Source organism: Artemia sp. Qi Xiang Cuo, chromosome 7, assembly GCF_049724085.1.
Source record: "Artemia sp. Qi Xiang Cuo chromosome 7, ASM4972408v1, whole genome shotgun sequence".
Taxonomy (NCBI): Eukaryota; Metazoa; Arthropoda; class Branchiopoda; order Anostraca; family Artemiidae; genus Artemia; species Artemia sp. Qi Xiang Cuo.
Genome location: NC_142800.1, coordinates 78,422,951 through 78,449,651, shown reverse-complemented (window position 1 = coordinate 78,449,651; position 26,701 = coordinate 78,422,951). Strand labels below are relative to the sequence as shown.

General features: G+C 37.2%; 1 protein-coding gene across 5 annotated transcripts in view; it reads left to right on the top strand.

Annotated features, from left to right (window-relative positions):
- LOC148950723 (mitochondrial thiamine pyrophosphate carrier-like) overlaps window positions 1-26,701 on the top strand; it is a 74,483-nt gene that overhangs the window by 946 nt on the left and 46,836 nt on the right. For 2 of the 5 annotated variants that reach the window (XM_089091726.1, XM_089091723.1), the window contains exon 2: window positions 2,733-2,888. In XM_089091726.1, coding sequence (XP_088947852.1) covers window positions 2,760-2,888 — 129 coding nt within the window. In that variant the 5' untranslated portion in view covers window positions 2,733-2,759. The other 3 variants (XM_089091727.1, XM_089091725.1, XM_089091724.1) reach the window with 3 other exon arrangements.

Sequence of the window (26,701 nt, the reverse complement as noted above, 5' to 3'; positions counted from 1 at the left end):
CTCTTATATAAGACATGCAGGGGATGATAATGAATTATCACAAGCATGACTTTAACCATAAGAAAGAAAATAGGATTAGCAATATAAAAATTCCTCTTTGTTATAGAATGTCTTCTTCTGGGGAGCTGCTGTTCTGCAACTATAGCCTACCAAGCATAAAGTTATTACTGTTAGTTTTTTGCAGTAAATTTAGGCCTACTGTAAATGATTAAAAAGAAGAAAGAAATATAGACTATCATTCTAATCCCCATTTGGAGCTCTGGCAGCCTAAATATTAAAATGTTCACATCAATTAGGCTAGTTAAGAACAAGGCAAACACATATGATCAGTTTTGCCTTCTTTCCATAATTCAGCTAGGAAGAAACTTCATTACTTGATGCATTTTTTATGCTCTTTCCAAATTTAAAAATGCTTCAAGGCCATACTCCTTTTTGAGTCCTTTAAGGGGTAATTAAAGATAACTAATTTTTGTCACTGCACAAAAAGCAACCATTACTAGAAATGGCTTTAAAAGGTGGTTAAAAACATATTTTTCATTGATAAATCAATTACTTAAAAGTAATATATTCCAAAAGCATTGATTTATAACAATCTAATTCCACAAAAATTTAAATTTATGAATATTATGGTACAAGCTCAAACATTTCCCTGTCATCTATATGAAAGGGTGTGTTCTGCATTATAACAATTTTTCTGTTTGGTATGGTTATGTTACAGCAAAGTTTAATGTGCAGAAAATGCACCTTTATATACAGACATAAGGAACAATTTGGGATTTTTGAATAGCTTTTGTAAATATAAATGTTTATTGAACAAGATTGTATGCATTTGGAAGAAATCAACATCTTTGGAATGCAATAATTAATTTAATAATTAAATTGTGAGTTTTAAACTAATTTTTTAACCTTAAATCTTAGTCTAAAAACTATGGACAAGGTGATAGGTTACCTTTTAGGGCTCAAAATGGAATTTGCCCCTAAACCAGTTATTGTATTTGAAAGAGCATAAAAACGCATAGCCAACACATCAATTGATGCCTCATTTGGTAAAATTCTTGTTTAAGGGTTTCTTGCTATATTGGAAGATGGTTGATTTAGGGGAATGAATCTTTCAGGAACAAATCCAAGCAAAAAATTACAGCCTGGTTAGGCATTCCTAAGTCACCATGTCTACCCTTTTCTTCTTCCAGGGGCCTAGAAGATCATGTACATGACAGGTCAGAATTCAAACATCACCTATCTGAATTCTGACTAAAGATGTATTACACTCATTTTAACTTCTCAATATCTTTGTCATTGACTTTGGTTTTTGATAATGCTGCCTTTTATTTGAGTAAAATTTTAAGTTAAATCAAGAGTTTTTTCAGTAGATTTAAGAAATAGTTTTACAGATATCTTAATCCTTTTAATTGGGATTGAGCAAAGGTATGTTGGTGAAAATAATTTTTTCCCTCATTTGAGTAAAATATCTATTCTACAAGATATTTATTTTTTATAACACAAAAATTGCTAAAGGTCATCAAATATCAGTGCCCTTTGTATAGAAAAGGAATGGATGTAGACCCTTCAAAATATCTTTCAGTGAGATCATTAAGACTATAGATACATTCCTGAGAGTTTCATTCCCCTAACTCAACTACTTTCCAAGATAGCAAAAACCCCTAAACTTGGATTTCACCAATCATTTTTATGCTCTTTCCAAATATGCTAATTGCTTCAATGGCAAGTTTGATTTTGACCCCTTAAAGGGTGACCTATTTTTGTCACCACTGCTTCAAATATCTTCCCATGAGATCATTAAGACTATAGATGCATTCTTGAGAGTTTCATACATGTAACTCACTACTTTCCAAGGTAGCAAAAAACCTCTAAACTAGAATTTACCCTTTTTTATGTTGTTTCCAAATATACTAATTGTTTTCATTGCAAATTCAATTTTGATCTCTTAAAGAGTGACTTATTTTTATCACCAAACAGAAACATAATCCATAATATAAATGAGTAAAAAAAATAGTTAAATGCATAGCCTTCCATTTGTTTACAAATCAATTATTTAAAAGCAATATTTTCCAAAGACATTGCTTTGTAACAATATTATTGTAAAATTTTATTCAGAAAAAGTAAGCTAAGAATTACATATTGCTTTTGTTTTACACAAATCAAAGGAAAACACACCTTTGTATACAGATATCCAGAGAATGTTTGTAATTTTAGAATAAAATTTATAAGGTGTTAAGTTTATTGGATTAGATTATATATAATATGTAATGAAAACAATTATCTGGAAACTTAAGTAGCCTAATGTATTTGTATTCTTCCTTGCTAAGTAATAGAAACATTCTGACATTTACTGGTGCTCTTTGTACTGCAACTACTATGAACAACTCAATGCAGCACCAAGCTGCCTGAGGCCAATAGAGCTGTGTATGCCCCTCCTCCATCCCAATCTATTCAACTACAACTACTTACCCAACTTACTTTGCAATACAAGTATGTGAATTTAACTATTCTATTCTTGCTTCTGGAAACCATTTTAGAGGCTTTCTGTTTTTAAAGAAATTTAAGTGCTGTGTACCTCCTCAATGTCACCATTTTGAGCCCAAAGTTGCACCCGAAGAAAATATTTACAAAGAAATTAGAGTAAAGTCCTGTTTTTATTTATTTTTATTCTCAGTTTGAGCAGAAGAATTTTTTTTTTTTTGCATACATGACTAAAATGATTGTTTTTTCAGGGACTTCCTAAAAGATATTCACCTTTAATGGGAGTGTATAAAGCAGCTGATCAAGAGAAAAGAAATGATCTTAAAGTGATAACTGCAGGAGCTGCAAGTGGATTTATAACAAGATTTATTTGTCAGCCTTTAGATGTCTTGAAGATCAGGTTCCAAGTATTCAGTTAACATTCCTTGTTGTCCAATGCATGATCACTGCTGGTTTGGTAGTCAGTAATTCAGCTCTCAGACAAACCACATTTGTGCTAATGGATATAGAATTTAGTTATGGTAAAATTGTCTCCCTCCCCCTCCCAAAGATTGCTCTTAAGAACCAGTTCTTAAAAACAATTGAAAGACACTTGGTTAAAAATTCACCATGTTTGTGCTTTTATTTATTAGTTCTCCCCCCCTCCCCACAACCTGGAAGTCTTCTGATGTACAAATAATAGTTTAATAGGTAATCCTTTTCTTAAACAGTGAAAAAAATGACAAAACTCTGGATATTTTGGTCACACATCATAGGCTGCACAACAGAGCTTCCTAAGTAAAGAGCAATGTGAGCACAATGTACTATTTATTTTTTTCTTTCTCTCTTAGACCAGGGCACTTCGTATCAAAGGAAATGTCGTAGAAACTTCAAAAAGAGCTCATTTGATTGGAAATTGAAAGGGCTAGTGCCCTTTTAATAGTCAAAAGTGATTGGAGGGTAACTAACCCCCTCCTGCACCCATCAGTTTCCCAAACACATCCAATCAAAATTTTGATATAACAATTTTGTTCAGCATAGTTAAAAGGTTCAGAAATTATGTCTTTGAGGATGATCCTCCCCAAAGCCCTCAGGGCAAGGGTTGTAAGTTATGCCCTGGGGGCATATAAGGTTTTTATAGAAAGGGTGGTCATAGGAATCTTGGAGGGGGCTCATTGGATTGGTAATCAGAATTTCTGGTACCCTTTTTAAGATTAAAAGTGATCAGAGGGTGAATGACCCCCTGCTCTGCACCTTGTATTTTCCCAAAATGCATCTGATAGAAACTTTGAGATGGCCATTTGTTGTTGTACAAACTTCGATTAGGGCTTATTCAATAAGAAATTGAAAGGCTAGTGCCCTTTTAATAGTCAAAAGTGATTGGAGGGAAACTAACCCCCTCCCATGCCCACTATTTCCCCAAACACATCCTATCAGCAATTTGAGATAGCCATTTTGCTCAACATAGTCAAAATGCCCAGGAATTATGTCTTTGAGGATGACACCCCCCCCCCATTGTCCTCAGGGCAAGGGTTGGAATTTATGCCCTGATATAAAGATATAAGGTTGCATAGGCAGCACAATAGCGCTGCCTAAGTAAAGAACAATGTTGGCACAATATATTATTTATTTTTTTTTGTTTTCCATACCAGGGCATGTCGTATCGAAGGAGTTGTCATAGAAACTTCGAAAAGGCCTCATTCGATTGAAAATTGGAGTGGCTGGTGCCCTCTTTAATAGTCAAAAATGATTAGAAGGCAACTAACACCCCTTCCACCCCCACCATTTCCCCAAACACATCCAATCAAAATTTTGAGATAGCCATTTTGTCAGCATAGTTGATTTTCAGATAGAAATTATGTTTTCGAGGAGGACACTCCCCGACAGCCCTCAGGGTAAGGGTTGTAAGTTATGCCCTGGGGGCATATAAGGTTTTTATTGAAAGCATTGTGTTAGAAATTTCAAAAAAGGCTCGTTTGATTGGAAATTGAAACAGCTAGTGCCCTTTTTAAAGAGTCCAAAGTGATTGGAGGGCAACTAACCCCCCTCTCATGCCCGCCTTTTCCCCAAACACATACAATCAAAATTTTTAAATAGTCATTTTGTTCAACGTAGTTAAACGATTTGGAAATTTAGGCCTTTAAGGGTGACACCCCACCCACAGCCCTCAAGATGAGGGTTGTAAGTTATACCCTGGGGGCATATAAGGTTTTTATTATCGTAAGCCTCGTCATAGGAACTTCAAGAAGGGCTCATTTGATTGGAAATTGAAATGGCTTGTGCCCTTTTTAATAGTCGAAAGTGATTGGATGGCAACTAACACCCCTTCCACGCCCACCATTTATCCAAACACATCCAATCAAAATTTTGAGATAGCCATTTTGTTCAAAGTAGTTAAAAGGTCCGGAAATTATATCTAAGATGATGACATTCCCCCCACAGCCGTCAGGGTAAGGGGTGTAAGTTATGCCCTAGGGGCATATAAGGTCTTTTATTGAAAGCTTTGTCATAAAAACTTGAAAAAGGGCCTATTTGATTGGAAATTAAAAGGGCTAGTGCCCTTTTTAATAGTTGAAAGTGATTTGAAGGCAACTAACCCCCACGCCCACTTTTTCCCCAAAAACATCCAATCAAAATTTTTAGATAGCCATTTTGTTCAACGTAGTTAAAAGTTTCAGAAATAAGGTCTTTGAGGATTATAACCCCCTCAGAGCCCTCGGGACAAGGGACGTAAGTTATGCCCTGGGGGCATATAAGGTTTTTATAGATAGTGATGTTGTAGGAACTTCAAAAAGGGCTCATTCGATTGGAAATTAGAAGGGCCTGAGCCCTTTTTAATAGTCGAAAGTGATTGGAGGATAACTAACACCCCTCTCACACCCACCATTTCCCCACACACATCCAATCAAAATTTTGAGATAACCATTTTGTTCAATGTAGTCAAAAAGTCTGGAAATTATGTTTTTGAGGATGACACTCCCCCCACAGCCCTCAGGGCAAGGGTTGTAAGTTATGCCCTGGGGGCATATAAGCTTTTTTTTTATAGAAAGCATTGTCATAGAAAATTCAAAAAGGAATCATTCGATTGGAAATTGAAATGGTTAATGCACTTTTTATTAGGCTAGTCGAAAGTGATTGGATGGCAAGTAACCCCTCTCTCACGCCCACCATTTCCGCAAACACATCCAGTCAACATTTTGACATAACAATTTTGTTCAGCGTAGTTAAAAGGTCCGGAAATTATTTCTTTGAGGATGATGACCCCCTCACAGCCCTCAGGTCAAAGGTTGTAAGCTATGATCTGGGGCATATAAGGTTATTATAGAAAGCGTTGTCAGAGAAACTTCAAAAAGGGCTTATTCGGTTGGAAATAGAAAGACCTAGTGCCCTTTTAAATAATCGGAAGTGATTGGAGGGCTACTAACCCCCCTCTCACGCTCACCATTTCCCCGAACACATCCAATCAAAATTTTGAGATAGCAATTTTCTTCAACGTAGTTGAAAGTTCTGGAAATTAGAACTTTGAGTATGACAACCCCCCCCCTACAGCCCTCAGGGCAAGAATTATAAGTTATGCCCTGGGGGCATATAAGGTTTTTATTGAAAGTGTTGTCGTAGAAACTTCAAAAGGGCTCATTCAATTTGAAATTCAAAGGGCTAGTGCCTTTTTTAATAGTCGAAAGTAATTGGAGGGCAACTAACGCCCCTCTCACACCCAGCTTTTCCCCAAACACCTACAATTAAAATTTTGATATAGCCAATTTTTTCAACTTAGTTGAAAGTTCTGGAAATTAGGTCTTTGAGGATGACAACCCCCTCACAGCCCTCAGGACAAGGGTTGTAAATTATGCCCTGAGGCCATATAAGGTGTTTATAGAAAGTTTTGTTGTAGAAATTCAAAAAGGCCTCATTCGATTGGAAATTGAAAGGGTTAGTGCCTTTTTTTTTATTGTCGAAAGTGATAGGAAGGCTTGACATTTTTATAGTAAAGATTGATGTGGGTAGAATGTATTATTATTATTATTATTTTTTTTTTTAGACCAGGGCACTTCGTATCGAAGGAGTTGTTTTAGGAACTTCAAAAGGGCTCATTCGATTGAAAATAGAAAGGGATAATGCCCTTTTTCATAGTCGAAAAGTGATTGGAGGGCAACTAGTCCCCCTTCCACGCCCACCCTCCCATTTGCCCATTATGTTTAAAAAATAAATGTTGCCGTAAGATTAAATAAAAATGCACTCTGTTAATGATAATTCCCAATAAGACATCTCAGCAGTATCGCAAGAACGACTGAGGGTATTATGTCCAAACTTTCGGGGCTACTTCTGCTCTTAAAATTTAACCAAATCGAAATAGCGTAAGTGTATCCAAGTCGTCAAAGAAAGTAAACAGATTTTTTTTGCGATTGGTATAAAATTTTCGATTTCAGGTCTACTAGAGGAGGTATGAAACTAAATTAAACACTACTATCTTCGTCCAGATTTTTAAAAGGGTGTAGCCTATGTTGTTAAAAATTGCTAAAAAATTTTCTCCAGCATACAAATAGCAGGCCAAACTATAAAGTCTTAAAAAAAACGAAAAGGTTTAAAGTATTATTTCTTTTTTTCTGAAAAGACTATGTCAATATAAAACGAACAGACATTAATTAAAAAAACTTCTTCCACAAAGTAAGTTTTTCAAAGAAAAGTAAAGAACTCCATTAAACCAAAAATAAGCAAAACTAAATTAAAATGATCTGCCAAGCGTAAAACTATTACACATCAGCACAGATAAATAAATAAAACTCAAAACGAACAGAAATTACAATAAATAGCCAATTCAAACTCAAAACAAGCAAAAATCAACATAAATAGGGCTCAAAACCCCTATGCCTTCCCAAGGCCAGAAAATAATTTGTACTTTACTGAAAAAAAGTACAAATGAATGCGCATTGTCAGTTTAATATACATATACTGATATTTAGTTATCAAAATCTTAATATTATTTGATTTATTAAAGGTATAAAAGCAAAAAAAATTATATTTTTTCAGTAAAGTGCAAATTATGATCTGGGCTTAAGAAGGCATAGGTATTTTGAGCCCTATTCATGATAATTTCTGCTAGTTTTGAGTTTGACTCGGTTATTTATTTTAATTTATGTTTGTTTTGGGTTTCATTTATTTATCGATGCTGATTTGTGGTAGTTTCACGCTTGGTGGATTCTTTGCTTTTATTTTTGCTCATTTTTGGTTTAATTTAGCTCTTTACTTTTCTTTGAAAAACTTATTTTGTGGAAGAAGTTTTTTTAAATTAATATATAGAAAGGGTGATCATATAAACTTTGGAGGGGGTTCATTGGATTGGTAATCAGATGTTCTAGTGCCCCTTTTAAGATTCAGAGTGATCGGAGAGTGGGATACACCCCCCCATCCCCCACGTTGTGTATATTTCCAAAATGCATGCGATAGAAATTTTGAAATGGCCTTTTGTTGTCATAAAAGCTTCTGAAAAGGTTCATTCGATTGAGAATTGAAAGGGTTTGTGCCTTTTTTATTAGTCAAAAGATTGGAGAGTAGCAAGTCCCCCCCCCCTACACCCATCAATTCCCAAAACACATCTAGTCAAAATTTTGAGATAGCCATTCTCTTCAACGTAGTTGAAACATCTGAAAATTATGTCTTTGAGGATGAAAGCCTACCGCCCCCCCCCCCACAGGCAAAAATAAAATAAAATAATCTACCAAGCTCGAAACTACCACAAATCAGGATCGATAAATAAATGAAACTCAAAACGAACAGAAATTAAAATAAATAACTGAGTCAAACTCAAAACGAGCAGATATTAACATAAGTTGGGCGCAAAACCCCTATGCCTTCCCAAGGCCGGAACAAAATTTGTATTTTTCAGAAAAAAAACAAATGAATGTGCATTCTCAGTTTATTATACATATACTGAAATATAGTAATCAAAATGTTCAAAATATTTGATTTATTAAAGTTATAAAAGTAAAAACATATATATTTTTTCAGTAAAGTACAAATTTTGTTCTGGCCTCGGGAAGCCATAGGGGTTTTGCGCCCAGCTTATTTTAATTTCTGACCGTTTTGAGTTTGACTCGGTTATTTATTTTAGTTTCTCTTCGTTTTGGGTTTTATTTATTTGTCAATGCTGATTTGTGGCAGTTTCGAGCTTGGTATATTATTTTATTTTATATTTGCTCATTTTATGGAGTTCTTTACTTTTCTTTGAAAAACTTATTTTGTGGAAGAAGTTTTTTTAATTAATTTCTGTTCGTTTTATATTGACATAGTCTTTTCAGGGAAAAAGAAAATAACACTTTAAATCTTTTAGTTTTTTAAGACTTTATAGTTTGGCCTGCTATTTGTATGCCGGAGAAAAATTTTCAGCAATTTTTAACAACATACACCATTTTAAAAATCTGGAGACAAATAGTACTGTTTAACTTAGCTTCATACCTCCTCTAGTTGACCTGAAATGGAAAACTTGATACCATTCGCAAAAAAATCTGTGTACTTTCTTGATAGCTTTGATACACTTACACTATTTTGATTTGGTTAAATTTTAAGAGCAGAAGTAGCCTCGAAAGTTTGAACATAATACCCTCAGTCCTTCTTGGGATACTGCTGAGATGCCTTATTGGGAATTAGCATTATCACAGTGTATTTTGATTTAATCTTGAGGCAACATTTAGTTTTTAAACATAATGGGCAAATGGGAGGGTGGGAGTGGAAGGGGGATTAGTTGCCCTTCAATCACTTTCGACTATTAAAAAGGGCATCAGCCCTTTCTATTTTCAATCGAATAAGCCCCTTTTGAAGTTCCCACGACAACTCCTTCGATACGAAGTGCCCTGGTCTAAACAACAACAACAATAGAAAATATTACTAATCACTTTCGACTATCAAAAAGGGCACTAGCCCTTTGAATTTCAAATCGAATGAGCCCTTTTCTGAAGTTTCTACGATAAAGTCTTCTATAAAAACCTTATATGCCCCCAGGGTATAACTTAAAACTCTTGCCCTGAGGGCTGTGGCGGAGTATCCTCCTCAAAAACATATTTTCTATCTGTAAATCAAATACGCTGAACAAAATGACTATCTCAAAATTTTTATTGGATGTGTCTGGGGGAATGATGGGCCGGGGGGGGGGGGCTAGTTGCCCTCTAATCACTTTCGACTATTAAAAAGGGCACTAGCCCGTTAGGATTTCCAATCAAATGAGCTTTTTTTGAAGTTCCTACGACGACACCTTCTATAAAAACATTCTATGCCCCCTGGGCATAACTTAAAACCCTTGCCCTGAGGGTTGTGGGGGATTGTCCTCCTCAAAAACGGATTTTCTATCTGGAAATCAACCACGCTGAACAAAATGGCTATCTCAAAATTTTGATTGGATGTGTGTGGGTGAATGATGGACGTGGGGGGGGGGGAGCTAGTTGGCCTCCAATCACTTTCAACAATTCAAAAATCACTTTCAAAAAGGGCTCTAGCCCTTTGAATTTCCAATCAAATGAGCCTTTTTTGAAGTTTCTATGACAACGCCTTCTATAAAAACCCTATATACCCCAGGATATAACTTAAAACCCTTGCCCTGATGGTTGTTGGGGAGTGTCCTCCTCAAAAACGTATTTTCTATTTGGAAATCAACTACACTGAACAATGGCTATCTCAAAATTTTAATTGGATGTGTTTGGGAGAATGATGGGCGTGGGGGAGGGGCTAGTTCCCCTCCAATCACTTTCGACTATTAAAAATGGTACTAGCCCTTCGAATTTCCAATTGAATGAGCCTGTTTTGAAGTTTCTACAACAACGCCTTCTAAAAAAACTTCATATAACCCCAGCGCCTAATTTTAAATACTTGCCCTGAAGGATTTAGGGGAGTGTCCTTCTCAAAAACATCTATTCTAGATGGATATCAACTATGCTGAACAAAATGGCTATCTCAAAACTTTGATTGGATGTGTTTGGGGGAATGATGGACGTGGGGGGCTAGTTGCCCTCCAAACACTTTTGACGGTTAAAAAGGGCACTAGCCACTCCAATTTCCAATCGAGAGAGCCCTTTTCGAAGTTTCTACGACGACTCCTTCGATACGAAATGCCCGGGTATGGAGAAAAAACCCCCAAAAACAACACATTGTGCCCTCATCGTTCTTTACTTAGGCAGTGCTAGCGCCCTGCTTATGAAAAGGTGGGCGTGAGAGGGGGGTTATTTACAGTCCAATCCCTTTCAACTGTTAAAAAGGGCACTAGCCCTTTGAATTTCCAATCAAATGAGGCTTTTTTGAAGTTTCTATGACAACGCCTTCTATAAAAACCTTATATGCCCCCAGGCCATAACTTAAAACCCTTGCCCCGAGGGTTATGGGGGAGTGTCCTCCTCAAAAACATATTTTCTATCTGGAAATCAACTACGCTGAACAAAATGGCTATCTCAAAATTTTGATTGGATGTGTTTGGGGGAATGATGGGCGTGGGGGGGGGGGGTAGTTGCCCACCAATAACGTTCTACAATTAAAAATGGCACTAGCCCTTTGAATTTCAAAACGAATGAGCCTTTCTTGAAGTTTCTAAGACAATGCCTTCTATAAAAACCTTATATGCCCCCAGGGCATAACTTAAAATCCTTGCTCCACGGGTTGTAGGGGAGTGTGCTCCTCAAAAACATATTTTCTATCTAGAAATCAACTACGCTGAACAAAATGGCTATCTCAAAATTTTGATTGGATGTGTTTGGGGGAATGATGAGCGCGGGGGGGGGGGCTAATTGTCCTCCAATCACTTTCGACTATTAAAAAGGGCACTAGCCCTTTGAATTTCCAATCGAATGAGCCTTTTTTGAAGTTTCTACGACAGCGCCTTCTATAAAGACCTTCTATGCCCCCAGGGTATAAATTAAAACCCTTGCCCCGAGGGTTGTGGGGGAGTGTCCTCCTCAAAAAGATATTTTCTATCGGGAAATCAACTACGCTGAACAAAATGGCTACCTCAAAATGTTGATTGGATGTGTTTGGGGGACTAGTGGGCGGGGGGGGGGGGCTAGTTGCCCGCCAATCTCTTTCGACTAGTAAAAAGGGCACTTGCCCGTTAGGATTTCCAATCAAATGAGCTTTTTTTGAAGTTCCTACGACGACGCCTTCTATAAAAACATCTTATGCCCCCTGGGCATAACTTAAACCCCTTGCCCTGAGGGTTGTGGGGGAATGTCCTCCTCAAAAGTATTTTCTATCTGGAAATCAACCACGCTGAACAAAATAGCTATCTCAAAATTTTGATTGGATGTGTTTGGGTGAATGATGGACGTGGGGGGGGGGAGCTAGTTGCCCTCCAATCACTTTAAACTATTAAAAAGGGCACTAGCCCTTTGAATTTTCAATCAAATGAGCCCCTTTTTAAGTTTCCTTGACAACGCCTTCTATAAAAACCCTATATACCCCAGGATATAACTTAACACCCTTGCCCTGAGGTTCGTTGGGGAGTGTCCTCCTCAAAAACGTATTTTCTATGTGGAAATCAACTACAATGAACAAAATGGCTATCTCAAAATTTTAATTGGATGTGTTTGGGAGAATGATGGGCGTGGGGGAGGGGCTAGTTCCCCTCCAGTCACTTTCGACTATTAAGAATGGAACTAGCCCTTTGAATTTCCAATCGAATGAGCCTGTTTTGAAGTTTCTACGACAACGCCTTCTATAAAAAAAACTTATATGCCCCCAGGGCATAACTTAAAACCCTTGCCCTGAGGGCTGTGGGGGAGTGTCCTTCTAAAAAACATATTTTCTATATGGAAATCAACTATTCTGAACAAAATGGCTATCTCAAAGTTTTGATTGGATGTGTTTGGGGGAATGATGGACGTGGGGGGCTAGTTGCCCTCCAATCACTTTCGACTATTAAAAAGGGCACTAGCCACTCCAATTTCCAATCGAGAGAGCCCTTTTCGAAGTTTCTACGACGACTCCTTCGATACGAAGTGCCCGGGTATGGGTAAAGAAAAAACCCCAAAAAACAACACATTGTGCCCACACCGTTCTTTACTTAGGCAGCGCTAGCGTGCTGCTTATGAAAAGGTGGGCGTGAGAGGGGGGTTAGTTACCGTCCAATCACTTTCAACTATTAGAAAAGACACTAGGCCTTTGAATATCCAATCAAATGAGGCTTTTTTGAAGTTTCTGTGGTAGCGCCTTCTTCAAAGATATGAGAAGTCCCCAGGCCATAATTTAAAACCCTTGCCCAAACGATTGTGGGGGATTGTCCTCCTCAAAAACAGATTTTATATCTGGAAAACAACTACGTTGAACAAAATGGCTATCTCAAATTTTATAGTAGTTGTGGTTGGGACACTAAGTGCTCTGGGGGGGGGGTTATGTGCCCTCAAATCATTTTCGACTATAAAAAAGGGCTATAGCCCTTTGAACTTCCCGTCCAATGAGCCTTTCTTGCAGTTTATATGACAGTATCTTCTATAGAAACCTTTTATACTGACCGGGCATGACTTAAAAACCTTGCTCCACGGGTTGTAGGGGAGTGTCCTCCTCAAAAACATATTTTCTATCTAGAAATCAACTACGCTGAACAAAATGGCTATCTCAAAATTTTGATTGGATGTGTTTGGGGGAATGATGAGCGCGGGGGGGGGGGCTAATTGCCCTCCAATCACTTTCGACTATTAAAAAGGGCCCTAGCCTTTTGAATTTCTAATCGAATGAGCCTATTTTGAAGTTTTTAAGACAGCGCCTTCTATAAAAACCTTATATACCCCCAGGGCATATCTTAAAACCCTTGCCCTAATGGTTGTGGGGGAGTGACCTCTAGGAAGAGAAGTTTTCCATCTTGAAAAAAACTACGCTGAACAAAATGACCATCCAAACATTTTGATGGAATATGTTTGGGGGAACTGTGTGAATGGGGGGGGGGCTAGTTATCAATCAGACATTTGCGAGTCTGGAAAACGGTACTAGCAACTCCAATTTTCAATCGAAGTAGCCTTTTTCGAACTTTCTACGACAACTCCTTTGATACAAAGTGCCCAGGTATGGAGAAAAAAACAAAAAAAACAAAAAACAACACATTGTGCCCACATCGTTCGGGGTGGGGGGCTAGTTGCCCTCCAATAACTTTCGAGTATTATAAAGGGCACTAGACCTTTGAATTTCGAATCGAATGAGCCTTTTTTGAAGTTTCTACGACAAGCAATCGAACGAGCCCTTTTCGAACTTTCTACGACAACTCCTTTGATACGAAGTGCCCGGGTACGGTATGAAAAAAAAAAAAAAAAAAAAAAAAAACCATCGTGCCCACATCGTTCTTTACTTATAAACCGCTAGCGCGCTGCCTATGAGAGGTGGTCGTTTGAAATTTAGAAGGGGCTCATTTGATTGGGAATGTGTAGTTCTAGTTCCCTTTTAAGAGTCAAACATGATGGAGAGTAACTAGCCCCTCCCTGACATCCTCTTTTCCTGTAATAAAAAAAAACTTTCTTAAAAATAAGTTTTTCAGAGAAAAGTAAAGGCCATTTAAAACTTAAGCTCAGCAAATAAAAATACATGTTAAAATTCAAACTCAAAACGACCAGAAATTAAATAAACAATCATAGCAAAAAACATACAACAAGTAATAATATAAATGAATAAATAAATCTTAAAGCGAGTAATGCTTAGATTGAATATGAAAATCAAGCTTAAAACGAAAAAATATATTTAGCTATTGAAGTATAAATGCAACTCAAAACGAACAGAAATTAGATAAACAATCAATACTGAGTCATTGGCGCTTTACTGAAAACCAATTTTATTACAAATATTTTCTTTTGTACTTAATATTGAAAATAAATATTAAAATTATAGTAAATTTTGAACTGATGAGCTTTCAGCAATTAATATTATTATACATCAAATATTCAGTTTAATTTATTAGTTCTTTCTTAAGTTGCTCAAGACGAATATAGTTTCACTACAAACAAGAGTTTGGATACTGCCCCCTTCCTTAACTGTAAATAAAAACCAAAAGCCTAATGCATCGTTGGCGCTTCACTTAAAACGAATGATATTACAAATATTTTCTATTCCAGTTCTTACAGCATTGAAAATAAAAATAAAATTAGAGTGAAATAAATTCTTGTACTGATGGATCTTTCAACAACTAATATCATTATATATCAAATATTCAATTTGATTTTGTTTATACTTTCCAAGACTGTTCAAGACGCATATAATTTTCAGTAAAGCGCCAAAGACGCAGTAGGTTTTAAACTTTTACGGTGAGAGAAGGAGGTGATACCCAAACTCTTGTTTGTATTAACTTTTGTTCGTTTCAAGCTTGATTCGCATACTATATTTATGTTTCCCTCTTTTTAAAATATATTTAACCATTTACATTAATATCTATTGTGTGTTTGTTCCCATTTATTGTTTATCTCATTTCTTTTTGTTTTAGATGTCGTTAATGCTTCAATGACAAAATATTTTTTTTCGTTTTAATCTTAATTTTTATCTTCAATCTAACCATTACTTGCATTAAGATTTATTTATTCATTTTTATTATTACTTGCTGTATGTTTTTTCCTATGATTGTTTATTTAATTTCTGATCGTTTTGGGTTTCATTTATTCTTTAATAATAATGTCTGGTCGTTTTGAGTTTGAATTTTAACAGGTATTTTTATCTGATGAGCTTAAGTTCAAAATGGCCTTTAATTTTCTTTGAAAAACTTATTTTTCGGAAAGTTTTTTTGTTTTAATTAATTTTTGTTCGTTTTGATTGCAAAAAGTTTCAAGGTTTTTAAAATTCCTTATTTCAAAATCAAACTTAAAAAAAAAATCAAATCTTCATCAAAGTATAAAAACTGTTATAAAAGTAACAATATCAAAGTGAAAAAAGGTGGCCCCCTTTGAAATTTATACGACAACCCCTTCTATGTGAAGAAGGTCTGAAAAAATGGAGTGTGGGGGGGGGAGGCTATTTGCCCTTGGATATCTTTTGACACTTAAAACGTGAGCTAGAGCTTTCAATTTCCAGTCAAATGAGCCCTCTCTGAAGTTTATACGAGCATCCCTTTCGTAAGAACCATACACATCCCCAAGAAAACACTTACAACGCCTACCCACTGGGCCTTGGGGGTTGTGTTCACACCGGAGTTTTTGTTATCTAATTTTTCAACAATTTTTAAAGAACTAGCTATCTCAAAATTTGTAGCGGATGGGTTTGTATAAAAAAGGACATGGGGGGGCTAGTTGCCCCTAAATCTCTTGACTCTTAAAAAGTGAACTAGAACTTTCAATTTTCCATCAAATGAGATCTCTATAAAGTTTATACGAGCATCCCTTTCATAAGAACCATACATGCCCTTAGGGCATAACTTAGAACGCCTTCTCCCGGGCCCTGTGGGGTTATATTGACACCGGAGTTTTTGTTATCCGATCTTTGAACTATTTTATTTGTAACAAAATATCCATCTCAAAATTTTCATCAGATGGGTTTGGAAAAAGAAGGCGTGGGGGGGGGGGGTAGTTGCCCTTGGATCTCTTTTGACTATTAAAAAGTGAACTTGAGCTTTCAACTTCCAATCAAATGAGCCCTCTCTGAATTTTATACAAGTATCCCTTTCATAAGAACCATATATCCCCAGGACATAACTTACAACGCCTGCCCCCGGGCCCTGGGGGTTCGTGTCGACACCTGAGTTATCGTTATCTGACTTTTGAACAATTTTTAACTTAATGGCTATATCAAAATTTTTATCAGATGCATTCGAGAAAAAAGGGACGTGGGGGGGCTAGTTGCCCTCCAATCTCTTTTGACTCTCAAAAACTGAACTAGAACTTTCAATTTTCAATCAAATTAGCCCTCTCTGAAGTTTTTACGTGCAACCCTTCCATAAGAACTATATATTCCGCCAGGGAGTAATTTACAACGCCTGCCTTGGGGCCCTGGGGGGCTGTGTCAACCCCGGAGTTTTTTTATATGGTCTTTGAACTATTTTTAAAAAAAGGGCTATCTCAAAGTTCTTATCAGATGGGTTTGAGAAAAAAAGGGGCTGGAGGGGGGGATAGGTGCCCTCCAATCTCTTTTGATTCTTAAAAAATGAACTAGAACCTTCAGTTTCCAATCGAATGAGCCCTCTTTGAAGTTTATACGAGCATCCCTTCCATAAGAACCATATCTGCCCCTTAGGGCATAACTTACAACGCCTGCCCCCGGGCCCTGGGGGTTGTGTCGACACCAGAGTTTTTGTTATATGATCTTTGAACTATTTTTAACGAAAAAGCTATCTCAAAATTTTTATCGGATATATTTGGGAAAAAAGGGCATGGGCGGGGGGGGGGGGCTGGTTAACCTCCAATATATTTTGATGCTTAAAAATTGAACAACAACTTTCAATTTCCAATCAAATGAGCCCTTCCTTCCATAAGAACCATATATGCCCCCAGGGGCATAACTAATAACCCTTGCCCTGAAGACCTTGGGAGGGAGTGTCATGTTCAAAGATATAATTTCCAGAGCTTTCAACAAGGTTGAACAAAATGGCTATCTTAAAATTTGGATTGGATGTGTTTGGGGAAATGCTGGACGTGGAAGGGGTGTTAGTTGCCTTCCAATCACTTTCGACCATTAAAAGGGCACTAGTCATTTAAATTTCCAATCAAATAAGCCCCTTTTTGAAGTTTCTACAACAACTCTTTCTATACAAACCTTATATGTCCCTAGGGCATAACTTACAACCCTTGCCCTGAGGGCTTTGTGGTGGGGGGTTGTCATCCTCAAAGACCTAATTTCCAGAATTTTCAACCACGTTGAGCAAAATTGCTCTCTCAATTTTGATTGGATGTGTTTGGGGAAAAGGTGGGCGTGAGAGGGGGGTTAGTTGCCCTCCCATCACTTTCGAGCATTAAAAAGGGCACTAGCCTTTTGTATTTCCAATTCAAAGAGCGCTTTTTGAAGTTTTTATAACAAAGCTTTCGATAAAAAGCTTATATGTATCACGGAGCACTAATTGAAACCCATGACCTGAGCACTGTGGGGGAGTTTTCTCTTCAAAAATATAGTTTTTTTTTCGAAATATGCTACGCTGAACAAAATTGGCATCTAAAATTTGATTGAATGTGTTTGGGGAAATCGGAGGCGTGGAAGGGGCGTTAGCTGCTTTCCAATTACTTTTGACCCTCAAAAAGGGCACTAGAACTCTCGATTTCCAATCGAATGAGCCCCCTTGGCAGTTTTTACGACGAGCTCTTCCATATGAAGTGCTTTTTTGAAGTTTCTACAACAAAACTCTATAAAAACCTTATATGCCCCTGAGGGTACTAGCCTTTCGAATTTCCAATCGAATAAGCCTATTTTGAAGTTTCTACGACAACGACTTCTATAAAAACCTTATATGCCCCCAGGGCATAACTTACAACCCTTGCCCTGAGGGTTAAGGGGGAGTGTCCTTCTCAAAAACATATTTTCTATCTGGAAATCAACTACGCTGAACAAAATGGTTATCTTAAAATTTTGATTGGATGTGTTTGGGGGAATAATGTGTTATGGGGGGGGAGCTAGTTGCCTTTCAATCACTTTCGACTATTAAAAAGGGCATTAGCCCTTTGAATTTCCAATCGAATGAGCCTGTTTTGAAGTTTCTACGACAAAGCCTTCTATAAAAAGCTTATATACCCGCAGGGCATAACTTACAACCCTAGCCCTGAGGGCTGTGGGGGAGTGTCCTCCTCAAAAACATAATTCCTATGTGGAAATCAACTACGTAGAACAAAATGGCTATCTCAAAATTTTGATTGGATGTGTTTGGGGAATTGGTGGGCATGGAAGGGGTGTTAGTTGCCTTCCAATTACCTTTGATCCCTAAAAAGGGTACTAGAACTCTTGATTTCCGATCGAATGAGCCCCCTTTGAAGTTTTTACGACGACCCCTTCCATATGAAGTGCCTTTTTGAAGTTTCTACGACAAAGCTTTATATAAAAACCTTATATACCCCACGGGCATAACTTACAACCCTTGCCCTGAGGGCTGTGGGAGTCTGTCCCCCTCAAAAACATAATCTCTTTGTGGAAATCAACTACGCTGAACAAAATGGCCATCTCAAAATTTTGATTGGATGTGTTTGGGGAAAAGGTGGGCGTGCGAGGGGGGTTAGTTGCCCTCCAATCACTTTCGAGTATTAAAAAGGGCACTAGCCCTTTGAATTTCCGATTGAATGAACCCTTCTTTGAAGTTTCTACGACAAAGCCTTCTATAAAAAGCTTATATGCCCCCAGGGCATAACTTACAAGCCGTGCCCTGAGGGTTGTGGGGGACTTTCCTCCCCAAAAACATAGTTTTAATATGGAAAGCAACTATGTTGAATAAAATGGCTTTCTAAAAATTTGCATTGGATGTGTTTGGGAAAATGGTAGGCGGGGAAGAGGTTTTAGTTGCTCACCAACCGCTTTTAACTATTAAAAACGGCACTAGAACTCTTGATTTCCAATCGAATTAGCCACCTTTGAAGTTTTTACGACGATCCCTTCCATATGAAGTGCCTTTTTGAAGTTTCTACGACAAAGCTTTATATAAAAACCTTATATGCCCCCAGGGCATAACTTACAACCCTTACCTTGAGGGCTGTGGGGGAGTCTCCTCCTCAGAAACATAATTTCTATCTGGAAAACAACTACGCTGAACAAAATTGGTATCTCAAAATTTTGATTGGACGTGTTTGGGGAACTGGTGGGCGTGGAAGGGGTGTTAATTGCCTTCCAATCACTTTTGATGCTTAAAAAGGGCACTAGAACTCTCGATTTCCAATCAAATGAGATCCCTTTGAAGTTTTTACGAATACCCCTTCCATATGAAGTGCCTCTGGGAAAAAAAAATAATAATAAAACATTGGAGCCGTATGGCCTTTACTATAGGCAACGCTATATCGTTGCCTCTGATGCATTCAATTGAAATTGTGAGATAGCCATTTTGTTACCAATAGTCCAAAAATAATATAACAATGTCTTTAGGGTGGACACAATTTTCCAGAGCCCATAGGCAAGGGCTGTAAGTTATGCCCGGGGCATATATGGCTTTTATGGAATGGTTTGTCGTATAAGCTTTGGATCAGATGGTCGTATGAGCTTTGGATCAGATGAAGCTCATTTGATTGGAAGTTTTAGTGCCCTTTTTAAGAGTCAAAAATCATTGGGGGGGGCAATTAGCCTCCCCCCAAGCCCATCATTCCCCAAAACATGTGCAATCGAAACTTTAAGAGACTGTTTTGTTCAGCCTTGTTGAAAGGTCCAGTATGTAAGTCTTTTGGGATGTCAACCTCCCCACAGTCCCAGGACAAGGGCTGTAAGTTAGGCAATTTATTCATTGTTTACACATAGTATATGTTATTGAGAAAGGTATGCATGTTTGAACTTTACTTTCCAAGAAGACGAAGGGCATTCGGGTGAGCCTTTCAGAGAATGTATATGGGAGTGTTGAACGAAACTGAAACACCTTATGTGTATAAGGATTGTCAAAAGTGTGCAACAAAGGAATAAGTGAGTGTACTGATTTGAAGAATTCAGGAAATGATAAGGGGGATGATCAAAAAGGCAATATTTGCATACTACCACTATTGCCATAAGTACCACCACCATACTACCACACTACTCCATTTACAATATTAAGGGAGTATTCGAACTAAATCAAAAGACACTACTTCCATGCACAATGTCAAAATAGTACATCTCAAGAATTGATTTGGGTATTAAGTTTGAACTTTCAGAAAATAATTAAGGGAAAGAAAGTCTCACCGATAGGCAATATGGATACAATACTTCTAACACAACTGTTGCTGTTACACTTACTATTACGACTAATTCTATTGAAAATAATTGTAGGGCTAAGAGCATTGAGCTGAAACTTTCGAGATGTGTATAAAGATACAGGTTCAAAAGGACATACCAGCAATGTCATAGCAATGGCGGCTAATTGTATAAAGTTGAAACTTCCAGGACTTGATGAAAGGGATGTTCTACTGAACAACAGGCAATATGTTAATACTATTAATGCTAGTAGTGCTACTGCTATTCAATACTTTTGCTAGTAATATTAATACTACTACAGTCACTACTATTACAACAATGCCTAAGGGTATGAAGGTAAATTTTTGAAGGAATTTGGAGGAGGGAAGGTGAACTGAATCACAACACGCCATCTGTATGCAGGTTGTCAAAAGGGCGTAAGATCAATATCTTAAGAACAATTTGGTGTGTGAAATTGAAAATAACAGGGCTTGTTGTGAGGGATGTTGAACTAACCAAGAGAAAATATTTGCATCCTAATGCTACTGTTTCTACTCATGCTACTAGTACTGTTACTATTATTACTACTTCTATTACTACTACTGCAACTTAAGCTTAGGCTACTACAATTAATTCTACTGCTACTAAAACTAAGGATATTAAGGCGAAAAATCTGGAATATATAGAGACTGTACGAAACTGAATCGAAAAGTACTATGCACACACATGTTCTCAAGAAGACACATGAGAAATGATTCAGGAATAGTTGATAGTATTGAACTGAAACTTTTAGTGTATGTAGAAGGGAATTCCGAAGAATACAAAGGTGCTATATGCATACTGAAACTAATGCTTCTATGACAAATGCAACTGCGCAAGCTAAGAACATTAAGGTGAAGCTTTTAAGGAATTAAATAAAAAAAAAACAAGTCTTTTTAACTGAAAGTAAAGAGTAACATTAAAACTTAAAACGAACAGAGATTATTGTGCATATGAAAGGGGCTGTCTCCTTCTTAACCCCTCGCACTTTACGCTAAAGTTTCTTTTTTTTTAAAAAATAGAGTTGTGAGAATAAATCAAACTTTGGCATAAAGACTGAGGCGTTGAGGAGGGGACGGCCCATTTCATATACTTTACTTTAAGGAATAATTTCTGTTCGTTTCAAGCTGTAATATTAAGCCTTACTTTCAGTTAAAAAAACTTGTTTTTTTAATTTAATTTCTGAACGTTTTTTAGTTAATGCAGCTTTTATTTTGGCTCACCGTCATTGAATAAGTAAACAAAATTTGCATACAAAATTTACTTTTCTTTTGCTAAATGGCTGTCTCTAAATCTGGTTCTGACGCAATTTACAAATTAAATTACGTAACGAACTTCTTTATTCGTATATTTTTCTTCTGGCAAAAAATATAAAGTTGCAGATTTTTGCAGATATGAGCTTGAAACATATGTAATAGGGTTTTCTGATACGCTAAATCTGACGGTGTGATTTTCATTAAAAGATTTTCACTTTTTGAGGATGTTTCCCCCCTCTTTAAAAAATCAGGTGAGTTTTCTGAGGCTCGTAGACTTTGATGAGTAATACTAAACTAAATAACATTCATATATTTAGAATCAACATTATAAGCCCATTCTTTTGATGGATTTATTGACTTCAAAGTTCCGGTTTTAAAAGTTTCGATTACTGTTGAGCCGTATCGCTTGTTTTTTTATTGTTTTATTTTTATTACGTATATGTCATTATGTATATGATGGGGTTCTCCCCTTAGTCAAGACCACGCTCTTTACGTTAAAATTTAAAAAAAATTTTAATTCACAAACCCCTGAATCACAAAGGCCGTTTAATTATAATAGATAGCTTTTTTGAAAGGAATAAAAAAAACTGCAGCTTAAAGAGCGAGATATTGACTTGGGGGAGAACCACCTCATATACGTAATAATTTCTGTTCGTTTTAAGTTCTAATGTTGCTTCTTACTATCAGTTGAAAGTACTTGTTTTTTTTTTAATTTAATTTCTGATCGTTTTTTAAATAATGCTTGGAAATCCAGCACCCCCTTTATAGAAATGTCCCTTACCCCAAATAAAAATCATCCACGGAAAGATTCTCCCGAGTAACCCCCTCCTCCAGCCCCCCGCTCCCCCCCCCCCGACAAGAAAAAAATTCTTCCTGAAAATTTCGGTATACTTTCCAATAATCAATACAATATTTAAGCAATGGGCAAAGTTCATATCTTGCAGCCCTTCCCCTGGGAACTGTGGGGGATTAAGTCATCGTAAAAGACACATTTATTAGATTTTCGACTATACTAAACACAACGGCTATCTCAAAATTTTAATTGGGTGACTTTGAGAAAAATATGAGCGTTGGAGGGGGCCTAGTTGCCCTCCAATTTTTTTTGGTCACTTAAAAAGGGCACTAAAACTTTTAATTTCCGTTCCAATGAGCCCTCTTACGATATTCTAGGACCACTGGGTCAATATGATTACCCCTGGGAAAAAAACAAAAACAAACAAATAAACACGCACCCGTGATCTTTCTTCTGGCAAAAAATGCAAAATTCCACATTTTTGTAGATAGGAGCTTGAAACCTCTGCAGGAGAGTTATCTGATACGTTGAATATGTCGGGGTGAATTTCATTAAGGCTCTATAACTTTTAGGGGGTCTTTCTCCCTTTTTTCGAAAATCAGCCAAATTTTCTCAGGTGTCTAACTTTTGATGGGTGAAATTAAACTTGATGAAACTTAAGTTTTCGAAATTAGAATTAAAATCTTATTCTTTTTATGTATCTATTGGTACCAAAATTCCGTTTTTTAGAGTTTCGGTTACCATTGAGCCGGGTCGCTCCTTACTTACAGTTCGTTACCCCGAACTGTTTGATATTTAGGCGGATATTGAAATAAAAAAAAAAAAAAAAAAAAAATTATAAGCATGTGGACTTTCAAAAAGGTGACAAAGCAAAATCTGAAGAACGACTTGTATAATTAAGTTAAACCTTAAGAGTAAGTTGTGTGGGATTTTGAACTAGCCAGAAGGCACTATCTGTATACTTTTAATACTGCCACTACAGTTACTGTAACTAATGACGCTAAGAGTATTAAAGTGAAACTTTTAGGGAATGTTTAGGAGTTTCAATTAAACGAAAAAATTGTATGCATGTAGGTTTCCATAAGTGCATACAAGCAATATCAAAAGTAGCACCACCCTATGATTACTAGAAATATCATTGAGACCTTTAAAGGAGTTAATTCGAAGAAAAATTAAAAGTTCTGGTCGCTTTTTTAAGAATAAAAAGAGATTGGTGTGGAAGCAGCCCTTCTCTCAAACACATTCACTTTCCAAACGCATCCAGTCAAAATATTGAGATAATCATCTTGTCCAGCATAGTAGAACGGCCCAGCAACTATGTCTTTAGGGATATTGGGCATGTCAACCTCCCAAAGTTATGCAGTTGGACCATTATGCTTTAAAACTAAATCAAAATACATTGTGTTTATAGTTACCAATAAGACATCTAAGCAATGTATCGAGAATGGCTGGGGGCATTAAGTTTAAACTTTTGGGGCTATTACTATTACTACTTCTGCTCTTAAAATTTAAATAAATAAAAAGAGTGTAAGTGTATCCACGTTGTCACAGAACATTGATAAGATATTTTGGGAATGCTATTAAGTTTTATTTGGATAAAAAATTGTAGAAAAAGTTTCTCCAACATATAAATATCAGCCCAAACAATGGACTCTTATAGAAAAAAACTAGGTGTGCGTGTAACTGAACCACTGTGTAACTGAACAACAAGCAACTGAACCACCGTGTAACTGACCACCGTGTAACTGAGCCACCTTGCAACTGAACCCCCGTATAACCGAACGCCCGTGTAACCGAACCCTCGTGTAACTGAACCGCCGGGCAACTGACCCCCATTTGACAAAACCCTCGTGTAACTAAACCCCCGTGCAACTCTACCCCCTTTAACTGAAACCCATGTAACTAAACCCCCATGTAACTAAACCCCCATGCAACTGCCGTACAACTGAACCACTGAACGAAATACCGTACAACTGAACCACTGTGCAACTGAACCACCGTGCAACTGAACCACCGTGTTCATATGGTGGTTCAGTACCACAAAATGAAAACAACAAAATAAGCAAAGTGGTACCCCCCCCCCCCCGCAAAAACATCCCTTAAGGAAAATACCTCGCGGAAAATAACACCTCACGGAAAATACCCCTCCCAGAAAATACCTACCCGTGGAAAATCTCCCCCCCCCCCGAAAAAAAAACCGCTGGTGGTTGGGTAGTCTCCAATCACTTTCGGCTTATAAAAAAAAAGACTAGAAATGCCTGGGGATTATCAAACAATTTCTACCTTCATCCTCCTGTCGTTTCCCCTTCAGAGCTAATTCTGTATTTATTTGAAGGCTCAATGAGAGCTCAGATGTTGTGGCATCAAAATGCACCCTTTGAGGTATCTCCCTCTCTTCCTAGTTACAAAACAATCAGATAACCCCATTGCAGGAGTTTCAGTTCCTTTTTAAGTTTTTTTTTGATTTGTCTATTGCTTACAAATAGTATTTGTCATTGGGAAACATACAGATTTTTTTTTGTGTGGGGGTTTTGTGGAGGATCTTTCATTAGAAAAAAGTATTTGCACGAAGGGTGGGGGGCAAGATTTACACATAAATTCCTCTTTTCTACTTCCCTTAGGACTTCTCAATTAAACTAAAAAATAACACGACTGAAAGAAGATTTTTAAATTCTGAAAACCATAATTTCCGCGAGAGGGGTGTTTTCCAGGTGATGGGGTTTCCGTTGGTGGAGGAGGGGAAATTTACCACGGGGGAGGGGGTAAAAGCTTAGACCCGTAGAAAGTGACAGGGTGAAGGAAACCCCCATTAACAGACATAAAAAAAGAGACGTAAATCTGGATTTAAGAGTTTATGACGTCCGATTTTCTTTGTTTTTGTGACAACAAAACAGAGCATTTTCATAAATCATCATTTAAATGCATTTTCATAAATCATCATTCATAAATCATCATTAAATCATCATCATTTACATAAATCATAATCAGACAGTAATTTAAATGAAGACTTAATAAAGCAACCAATTCCAACAAGGATGAACAAGTAAAGATTCTAACTTGTGTTTTACCCAATGTGAGTACGGTGGTTGAGTTGCACGAGGGTTCAGTTACACGAGGGTTCAGTTGCACGGTGGTTCAGTTGCACGGTGGTTCAGTTGCTTGGTGGTTCAGTTGCACGGTGGTTCAGTTATACGGTGGTTCACTTGCACAGGAGTTCAGTTACACGGGGGTTTAGTTAAATGGGGTTATGTTGCACGGGGGTTGAGGTGCACAAGGGTTCAGTTGCACGGGGGTTCAGTTGCACGGGGGTTCAGTTGCAAGGGGGTTCAGTGTGCTCGGTGGTTCTGTTGTACGGTGGTTTAGTTGCACGATGGTTCAGTTACACGAGGGTTCAGTTGTACGGTGGTTCAGTTGCAAAATGGTTCAGTTGCACGGTGGTTCAGTTGTACGGTGGTTCAGTTACACGGGGGTTTAGTTAAATGGGGTTGAGTTGCACGGGGGTTGAGGTGCACGAGGGTTCAGTTGCACGGGGGTTCAGTTGCAAGGGGGTTCAGTTGCTCGGTGGTTCAGTTGTACGGTGGTTTAGTTGCACGGTGGTTCAGTTACACGGTGGTTTAGTTACAATGGAACCAAAAAACTGAATAGATATAAGATAATGAAACTTATAAGTAATGAAAATTCATTTACAATAAGTAAATGAAACTCAAAACGGACAGAAATTACAATAAATAGCCAAGTCAAACTCAAAACGAGCGGAAATTAACATGAGTAGGGCTGATAACCCCCATGCCTTCTCAAGACCAGAAAATAATTTGCGCTTTACTGAAAACAAAACACATTTTAAATGTTTTCACTGTTTTTTACTTTCATAAATTAAAAATTTTCAAAACTTTATGGAATAAATATAAGTATATGTCAACTTCGCAAGCATCAACTGCTGATGATGGTCACTGTGTATAGTTTACCTATTTGTTTATAGTAATTTGTGTTTCTTTTTGGTCTGACTTACAACATGACTTTCTTATTAGGTTTTTATGTTACTATTTACTTATGTTTGAAATACTTTTCTTTGAATGGTACTTGTCAATTAGCTGGTACACACGCAAGGAGTCAAGTTTGGTTAATTATAATGAAATACAACAAAATATGAATAAAATATAATAGTTCAGAAACAAATTTGGGCTATATATTTGAACATTAGGGGGGTGGGGGTAAAGCATAGCATATATTAAATACGTAACCTAACCTAGGTACCTTCCCCCCCTAAACCCCTCAAAAAATAGTTTAAATATTGTAAGCGCAAAGACAAACCACGCTTTGCTATCCAATTCTCTATTGACTGATACCGGTTTGACTAGTTTCCTTTAGCATCTATCTTGCGTGTGTACCAGCTAAT